The sequence below is a fragment of the Polyodon spathula genome, chromosome 14, assembly GCF_017654505.1.
Source record: "Polyodon spathula isolate WHYD16114869_AA chromosome 14, ASM1765450v1, whole genome shotgun sequence".
In the NCBI taxonomy this organism is placed as follows: Eukaryota; Metazoa; Chordata; class Actinopteri; order Acipenseriformes; family Polyodontidae; genus Polyodon; species Polyodon spathula.
This window is the reverse complement of record NC_054547.1, coordinates 28,962,846-28,972,070: the sequence shown is the minus strand read 5'-3', so window position 1 is coordinate 28,972,070 and position 9,225 is coordinate 28,962,846. Positions and strand designations below refer to the sequence as shown.

The window sequence follows — 9,225 nt, the reverse complement described above, 5'->3', positions numbered from 1 at the left end:
TCAAGTCAGTTCATTCATTAAAACACCCTGTAGACTTTGGATCAGTGACGTCCTGGCTACCTACGCTATTGACAGTGCTATGACAGGTGTTTAACATTTTTTCAGTCCAGTTTTGTAACACATATGTCCAGGTCTTCAGGAGGTCAATGAACATTCATTTCCATAGGTTTAGATGTCTCAAGGGCTGATGCAGTGTTTGATCTTTCACTAGCAGATACTTGTAAGCCACTAAAGCTACCCTGGGAAAGTTGAGTGAGCGTTGTCTGTCTTCAATATGCTGGCATGTGTATCAACAGCATAGCACTGTACCACTCACTCACCTTGCTGCTTTAAAAAACTCCCAAGTCACACCTTTCCCCTCCTGCCTGTGCTAAGGTAGCCCAGTCCTTGCTCTCACTCCTGATTGGCTGGACTAGGGTAGGGAGCGAGGTCACGTGGTATTGTTTCCAGCTCCAAGACGCCATTTTGGAGGAAAGTTTGGAATTTCGGTCATACAGGAGGAAAAGGAGGAGGAGAAAACGGGAGAAGTTTGACTTTAAGAAATAGCAGAGAAGCGAGGAGGGGGAGAGAGAGGAGAAAACCCACAGCAAAACAGAGCAAATGCGCCCGGAATGCAAGGATTCAGTTTTGCATTTGTGAAACTGAAACGCGATTTGCGTTATTTTGGATCTTAGTTTTTTTTTCTGTCTTGCTCTGCTACGTGCGCGTTGGTTTGGGTGAAACTGTGAGCTGCTGGAATTCGGCAATCACTTGCTTTCCTTGTGGATTATTGCTTTTTGTAAAGTTTCTTAAAGTGGTTTCTGAAACATAAGCAGTATTGTGTGTGTGTGTGTGCCCCCTCCCTCTCGCTCCAGTCAGGCTTGCTGTGCTGTACGGTACCGTACTGGTGGGTGGTGTGTTCTCTCAGCAGGATTCCAATTTCCAGACACAGTGACAGAGAAATCTGCTTACATTCTTTTCATATCAAAGTCACGAGAAGATCTTTTAAAAACCAAAAACCTTGCCATTTGGATTTCATGCAAAAGGTCTTCACCCGTTTTTTGTTTCTATTCAAAAACTCCTAAATCAAAGAGATTGTTTTATTGTGCGCTTTATTTTTTAAAATTAGCATTTCTCACCCAGAATCCGAAGATGCCGGTGAGGAAGAAAGGTAAGTTTATTGTCTTGAATGTTTTGCATGTGAACAGGGTTTACGTGTTTCTCACTTACCTAGAGATGTCAGATGGCAAAACACAAAAAGCCGGTGCCTATAGAAAACCAAACAGATGTTAAATTGTTGGCAAATCTGAAACTTTGTTGCTTTGTCGAATTACATTAGATTCACGCCATGTCACACAATAGCCTAGATTTGCTTTTTTAAAAACGTACTCATATGTGCTGTCGTGTACAATCTGCACTTAGATTGCAAGTTGTCAACACCTTGGGTATATTTTAATTAGATGTAGACGTATGCAGTAACTACTACTAACGTAAGTTATTTCTGATTCCACTCAGATGCACTGCGAGCTTTGGGTCTCCTGGAAGAATATCGGTCTAAACTGAGTCAAACAGAGGACAGACAACTCAGACACTCAATTGAGAGAGTTATCAACATCTTTCAGAGCAACCTGTTCCAGGCTCTCATAGGTATTTATTATATATATATATATATATAACAATTTCTGCTTTTGTGCTTCCCGAAATATTGATATGATTACAAGAGCTTAGGTTGCAACATGCAAACGTCAAAATTGCTAACAGATGTTTTACCCTAAAGTGTTTGTTTAGAAGTTGGCACTTTTTCAGTATGGAATCGCGCCAACTACGTTTACAAATAACTGTGTGCAATGTGTTTCTTTATTTCTTGTGCAGATTGTTTGTTTATTTATAGTAGGTTTGCAAACACAGAGCGCTACTTATTAAAACTCAAAATCTGCCTTCTTAAAAAAACTACAATTATGTGCCATTTACATTAGCACACCCTTACCATGAGGGCTCCACACCCTCACTGTAGGTGCTCAATAGGAGTGGTAACATTTTTGAAAACTAAGTGTAAGTACCCAGAGGGAGCAATGGCCTCTCTTCCCCAGTGAGGTTCCCATGGTTAATATTGCAGAATATGGATGGAACAGGGCCATCTCAAAAGGAACAGGTACAGTACAGTGTTTATTAGGAGATAAACCCAGACCTGGTCACAAGGTCTGTTGAGGTGGTGGGGTATGGAGAAAGAGGCAGGGGAAACATACTCTTCTGTCTGTAGGCCTAATTGCTGTTGCTGAAAATTGAGAGGCTTCTGTGCAACACCTGTGAATTCACAAGGGATCTTGTGTATTAATATACACAGGTTGAGTCAAGGGCAACTGGTAGTTAGGGAGGCCTATGCTAGCCTTACACCTTCTAGCTGGTGAGCTAACGACTTGCCAACAGATTACAGGACACAGTTGTAATATGACAATACTGTAGACCACAGCGTTTTATCATGTTTCTATACGGTATACACTTGTATTAATTCTGTAGAGTGTATTGAATCTTTGCAAGATACTCCATCAGTTGCTGGATAGTGTCTTGGCTTAGAGTCAGTGTGTAGTGGCACTGTATGTAGGAGGAGAATGAAAGCTGAGTAAAAGTTTGAAACGGAAGGTAGGAGAGGTACAAATGTATTGAGTCGTTGGATTCTGCCCTGGGGCAGATGGTTTGCATATCTTACACAGATTATTTTTTGTATTTAAATAGCCTATTTACGAGAACACTTAATTTTCTTAAGCATGCGTTTTATTTTTGCCCACAGCTTTCTGTTTGCTATGGCGTTCCTACAATGAATATTCCCCTGATTTGTAATGTACGCATTATACCTTTTCTTGAACACCACACACATTGGTCCTATAAAATGACAGCAAATTGTTACTGTTTGCTTGGTGCACTGGGTGTCTGAAATATTCCATTATTCCAGTCGATTCAAGAGCAGGCCTCCAGTAAAAGAAGCGATTTCATCATGAGCTCCTGTCATGGATTGTAACATAAGGGTGGTGGATAAATAAACACTTGTTTGTGTCACAACAAGGCTGTAAATCCATGTTTAATTCAGATCTAATTCTGCTATTAAATTATCTCTTACATGTTCAACTTTAGTAGCGTAATTATATTTTATTTCCAACATCTGGTTAGGTATGTGTGATACATCCTATCCAGTTAAGCTTAATTTGTCCATATTAATAATGTATTTGGCACTAAGAAGAGAGATCAGGCTTCAAGGGCTGCCACAAAAAACGATACAGCCAAGTATGAATGAGAGGATTTTCTGTGTCCTTTTTATTATATTTAATACATTCCACAAATAACCAATTTGATTGCAACCTCTGGAGCTGTACCAGTACTACTGTAACTACTTGTGGCAGGGTGCCCCGCCCCTGTGTGTAGTTTGTTATATGTTGTATGTAGTGTGTTAGTGTGTATGTATGTATATATGTATGTATATATATATATATATATAATATATATATATATATATATATATATATATATATATATATATATATAAACATGAATTAAAGCAGCACAGCACTTGTTTTGAGTTTGTCTTGCCGTGTCTGTCTGCTTTGGCCAACGACCAGTTTTGTGAAAAGTATTTAGCTTTGTTCAACCTTTTATTTTCTGTTTTACAATAATCCGACGCATCGGCGCATTTCATTCCCATTTCACCCTCAGTACTGTGTGTTCTTCCAGGTCTGACGTCACCACTACGGCCAGCCTGCCCACACTAATGTATTGCTAAACAAAATTGCATGAGCAAAGCAAAAAAAAAAAAGTGACTTGCTTCTGTTAAGTAGGGTAACGCAACTTTTTTCTATTGTGTATGTTCTGACAGATGCGCATCATATGACTCGACAACTTTTCACTCGCTTGTCCGCCTTCAGCTTTTTTTCTACAGACGTGCTTTCATTTCAACATTTGTATTGCATACATACAGTACCAGTCAAAAGTTTGAGTACACCTGCTTGAAACTAGGTTTTTCATGATTATCTATGCTTTTAACTGTATAAACTTGTCTCTAAACACTTAATATTTCATTATATGATATGTGTACTTATATAAGCTGATAATCATAAGTGAACTTCATTCAAACATGTAATTTTTAAATGAAAATTTAAATCTTGTCAATTTCAATGAAGTGGTCACCCAAAGCATGGGGATTTCAGTCTGACGCCCAAGTCAGTTAAAAGTCTGAAATGTGTATAACACGGTGTTAGAACACTGACCTAAGTATAAAAGTGTCTTTGTTAGATGTTCTCTGAGTTAACTAGCATTTTACTTAATTAACCTTTTGTCACCAATTATTGTTAACAGGTGAGGGTCCATGATTACTATAAATATAGGTAGCATAGGCACAAGTTTGTCATTCCTGAATGTAAGGGAGCAGAAAATGGCAAAATACGCTCAGTTAAGCAAAGAGAAAAAGACAGTCTGTAATTACTTTAAGAAATTACTCACAAGAACTTTGCAAGTGTCTGTAACTACTGTGACCATGAGGACCGAACAAGGTCAGGCAGCCAAGGGTGCCCTCAGAATCGAGAACACGTTCATTCGAGTCACAAGTCTGCGAAACCGGTGATTAACTGCCCCTGAAATACAAGCTCAGCTAAATGCTACTAGAAGTACAGATGTTTCAACATCAACTGTTCAGAGGAGATTGTGTGAAGCTGGCCTAACTGGAAGAATTGCTGCAAAGAAACCAATGTTAACAGTGCAGAATAAGAAACTACGTTTGAGGAGTAGAAGTTGGTCTTATGGACCGATGAGTCAAAATGTGAAATATTTGGGTCCAACCGCCGAGTGTTTGTAAGACGCAGAGAGGGTGAGCGCTTGAGTTCTGCATGTGTGGTTCCCACTGTCAACCATGGAGGAGGTAGTGTCATGGTCTGGGGTTGCTTTTGCTGGTTATAGAGTTGGTGATCTTTACCAAGTCCATGGCAAGCTCAACCAGCATGGCTATCATAGCATACTTCAGAGGCATGCCATTCCATCAGGATTACGGCTAGTTGGGAAGTCCTTCATTCTTCAGCAAGATAATGACCGGAAACACCCCTCAAAGTTGTGCAAGAACTATCTGGCGAAGAAGGAAAGTGAAGGACAACTCAATCTAATGACCTGGCCTGCCCAGTCTCCAGACCTCAATCCTGTATAACTTGTATGGGACAAACTGGACAGAAGAGTCAAAGCAAAACCACCCACAAGTGCCCTACATCTCTGGGAATTGCTACAGAAGAGCTGGGAAGACATGTTGGGTGATTTCCTGCTGAAACTTGTTAACCGAATGCCTTGTGTTTGTGTGGCTGTTATTAAGGCAAAGGGTGGCTATTTTGAGGAATCCAAGATTTAGAGACAATGTTCAATTTTCATGAACATTGTTTTGATACTCCTTAAGTTTTGTTTTGTATATTGTAACGTGTTTTTATTTTCAAGTATTTACAGAAACGTATACGACGTAAAACATTGTCTCTTATGAAAAAACCTAGTTTCCAGCAAGTGTACTCAAACATTTAACTGGTACTGTATATGTACACATGCAGTTACATTTTGAAGAAAAGGAGAGCCAACTGCAGGATGACAATATAACCGAATCACAGTATAGCGAGGCTCTTACTACCAAGCAGTGGGTGGGACCTGTCTTATCAGTGAGTTAAGTAAATATTTTTAATGGAAATTTTAAATTGGTTATATAAGCAGTGGAAAATCAGCATTCATATATTAAATAAAATAATAAACATACCAACCTTTGTGTTCCAAGGTTAGGAAACATCTAGTGTAGTGGAAAAATAAGCTGACAAATTGTTTTTGGTTCAAAAACACTTATACAAGAAAGATATACCTCCAATGCAATCATATAAGCACAAGTTACAAACTGACTTCGGACCAGGTCTCAGTACAGCACAGTGCATGTTTGTATCAGAAAACACAGATATCTGCGGAGTCAATTAAAAAAAGATAGACAATGTTTGATATTTATAACCCAACCTGTTTCTGTCCAATAATCAAGGTAGTCGTTCTGACTTTACCCCCCCCCCCCCCCCCCCCCCCCCCCCCCCAAGTGAGTCCCAGGGGGTGCCCCATTACTGTACCACGGCTATTTTGTCTTTTAATGCATTTTAATTCAATTGAATGTGTCTGCTGACTGCATGACAGTTTTAATCAGTTTGATTGTAATGATATCGCTGTGTTTCTAGTACAGGACCCTACACGCAGCACCATCACAAAGCGAGACATTTTGTAAATTTTTTTTTTGTGGTCAAGTGACACCTACATCTGTACAAAGTACATGGAGTATTTTTCCCCCACAGCTCAAAATACCAAGCCAGTGTTTATCCTGGTGATCAATGTGGCTTTCCTTTTTTTTGTATTTTAGTTTAAAATAGTCTTTTTTCCCCCCCTCTTGATCCGATCGCTGTCGACACATGTAATTGATCTGATAAAGCTGGATCAAAATCTGATTTAAAGAGACAGCAGTATAGGCATGTCTCTGATATAAGCATCGTTCATATGGTTTGGGAGATAAAGGTTTTACTTTTGTAGTGCTGTAACAAAGACTGAAAGCAAGTTATGAGTGCTTTACATTATAAGAGGGAAGTGTTTTAGGATGGAGCGTGATTGCTTCTATACAAAATAAGTATTTGAAATTAGTAATACACACAATATACTAATACATGTACATGCAAAAATAGTAACTTTTTTGGCCTTTATCCATCTATTTTTGTTGTGTTATCAAAGAGTATTGGAGGCTATTGTATACCCCCATTGCAGCTGTTAACATCTTAGCCTAATCTGTAATGATATGCCTTTTTACCTTCGTCCTCTCAATGCTCATAAGCACATACAGTAAGGGGTCAATGAGCACCTCTGCTGCAGCCAATCCTGGGCCATCCACTTTGTTTTTTCAATTTTCTTTCTCTCTCTCGGCTCTTCATGTGCTTCACTACTGTATGCTGGAAATCAATTGACTAGCAATCTTGTTGCATGAAGGTACAGTACTGCAAGACTTTGTCAGGTTAATTACAGTTTTCAAGAAAACTCGTTGCCAATTATTTAACTAGTATGTGCAATGTCTACTTAAGTCGCAGTTTATAGTTAAATTCATTATTTCCCAAAGTAATTGATATAGTTGAAATTATAGCCTACTGAGGCACCTGCCAGTAACACTTAGCTGCAAAGTACTTCAGTTAATATAGAGAAATATGTGAGTTCCATGATTACCTCCTTATGTAATGGTATACAGGTGTGTGTGTTCAGGGCTTTATTTTCGTCGTGGGATTGTGGGAATCGCGTATTTTCCAAGTTGCTCCCGCATATCTGAGGCTTTCAGCTGGAAAATCCCGCAGAGGTATTTTAAGACACCAAGCTACTGTGTTTTTCACCCAATTTAGAATGCCTGAAACGCTACAACAATCTCTAAGGAAGTGGGTGTCAGTGACAAAAGCATTGTGAGCAACATTCTGAGCAGTTCTGGTTAAAATTAATAGGCTTTACATACTATGTGTTAATAAATAAATAAATAGAAATGCAGTCCACTCCAGTGGACTCCGTAACTAGGCTTGCAAATGTGGGTGGGCCCCAATTTAGTTTGGACGGGCAATGACCAAAGCGTCTTGACGTCACAGGAAATAGTTTACATTTCAAAAATTATTTAAATCAATTAGAACCATTTAAAATGTTTGAAGTAAACAAACAATAAATGTGCACGTTTCTGGGGTGAGTGCACTTTAAAAAGCCAAACCAGCGAGAACACGGCATATTACATTTTAAGCAATTATTAAATAAAATGAAAGTTAGTATATTACTTACCATTGCCTAGTTAGTGTCCTCCCATCTCCGCTCCACCTTGCAGGATAAGGCTTCGGGCTTGCTGTTGAATTTTGCAATTATGGTCATACTCCAGAGAATCGCACAGGTCTCTTTCAAACCATAGGAGAGACAGCATGTTCTTCAGCAATTTGTCCGTGTTGAGGCTCGCTACAGCTGTATTAATCCTGTTCACGGTGTACAGGTGGTTATTGGGATCAAACCTTAAAAGTGCATGCATATTTGGAAAGATATACAAGTGGCATTAATTTTAAACTTAAGTTAGTGTTGGATATTTTTTCCCCACCGTCGATTTGCTCTTTATTTGTTGAACAAAGACTGAATCTTCAGCTTCATCCACATTAACATTGTACAAAGTACATGCCAGTTCTGTAGACTTCCTCTAATGCTGAATGTGTCCGATTGTGGCAAGCATACAGGCCAGGCTTTCAGGAGGCCATATGGGTCATTTTGAAAGCGGCTGTTCAATTCGCAAAGTTGATAGTTTAAAATATGATTCCACATTTGCTCTCAAATCTTCATTAGCGTTCTCCCTGATTAATGTTCCCAAATACGAAGTAACAAACGAATCATCCAGTCAGTTTGGTCATTTTCTTTTCCGACATGTATTTTCAGATGTTGTCATTTCCACTGCTGAACTCAATGTAAATTAATAACTTGCAGATATCTGTCCTTTGTCTTTAAAAACAAAATTAAATAGATCAGTTTGTTTTGCCACATCGACAGACACACTGCTAGTTAGTCTGCAAAGTTGCTTAAACTTCACATTTAAAATAGTTGGAATATTGAAACGCCTGGGACTTTCAAAAGATCTGTGTCAGCTGCCTCAAGCTGTCAGTCAAACTCAGCTTGGACATGATTTGTTGTGTGAGAGGGAAGATCCCACCCAAACATAGTATCACAATAACTATGTAGCTTTGATTGACCGATGCCTGTGACATTTTTATAAATAGCATTTTTATTCAAAACTTGAGCTCCTGCCTTTGGAGTGCACAGTTTCAAGAAATTAAAAAAAAAGTAAATTGACTTAGCTTGGCATTCATGTAGGCACGGATTTGGGTGTGGCTGTGTGCTAACTGGGTGCGCCCCTGGCCGCCTCCTCTTTTTTTAAATGTTTTTATTTAGTTGTTACAAATGATTTTTATCCCATTACACCCTTTACCTCAATATTTGCCTAGTTACTTGCAAAGAGTACAAACTGATTAAGGCAGACATACATAAGGAACCACATGAGTGGATCTCGCTCCCAAATTAACTAAAGATTTCACAAAGACAGAGTTGATTTTATAATTTTATTACCTTTATTGACAAAGAATGGACGAGTCTGTAATTTGCAGAGGGATGTGGGTTTGTGCTGCTTTTGTGTGCGTGTGTCGAAGATATTTCTGACATTTA

The 9,225-nt window shown here is 38.9% G+C and overlaps 1 protein-coding gene across 25 annotated transcripts in view; it reads left to right on the top strand.

Annotated features, from left to right (window-relative positions):
* The first annotated feature begins 473 nt into the window (after positions 1 to 473).
* LOC121327141 (disks large homolog 1-like) overlaps positions 474 to 9,225 on the top strand; it is a 187,648-nt gene continuing 178,896 nt past the window's right edge. For 11 of the 25 annotated variants that reach the window (XM_041270955.1, XM_041270969.1, XM_041270967.1 and 8 more), the window contains exons 1-2: positions 474 to 1,150; positions 1,495 to 1,626. In XM_041270955.1, the coding sequence (XP_041126889.1) occupies positions 1,132 to 1,150; positions 1,495 to 1,626 (151 nt within the window). In that variant the 5' untranslated portion in view covers positions 474 to 1,131. The remainder of the gene's footprint in view (positions 1,151 to 1,494; positions 1,627 to 9,225) is intronic. The other 14 variants (XM_041270975.1, XM_041270974.1, XM_041270973.1 and 11 more) reach the window with 2 other exon arrangements.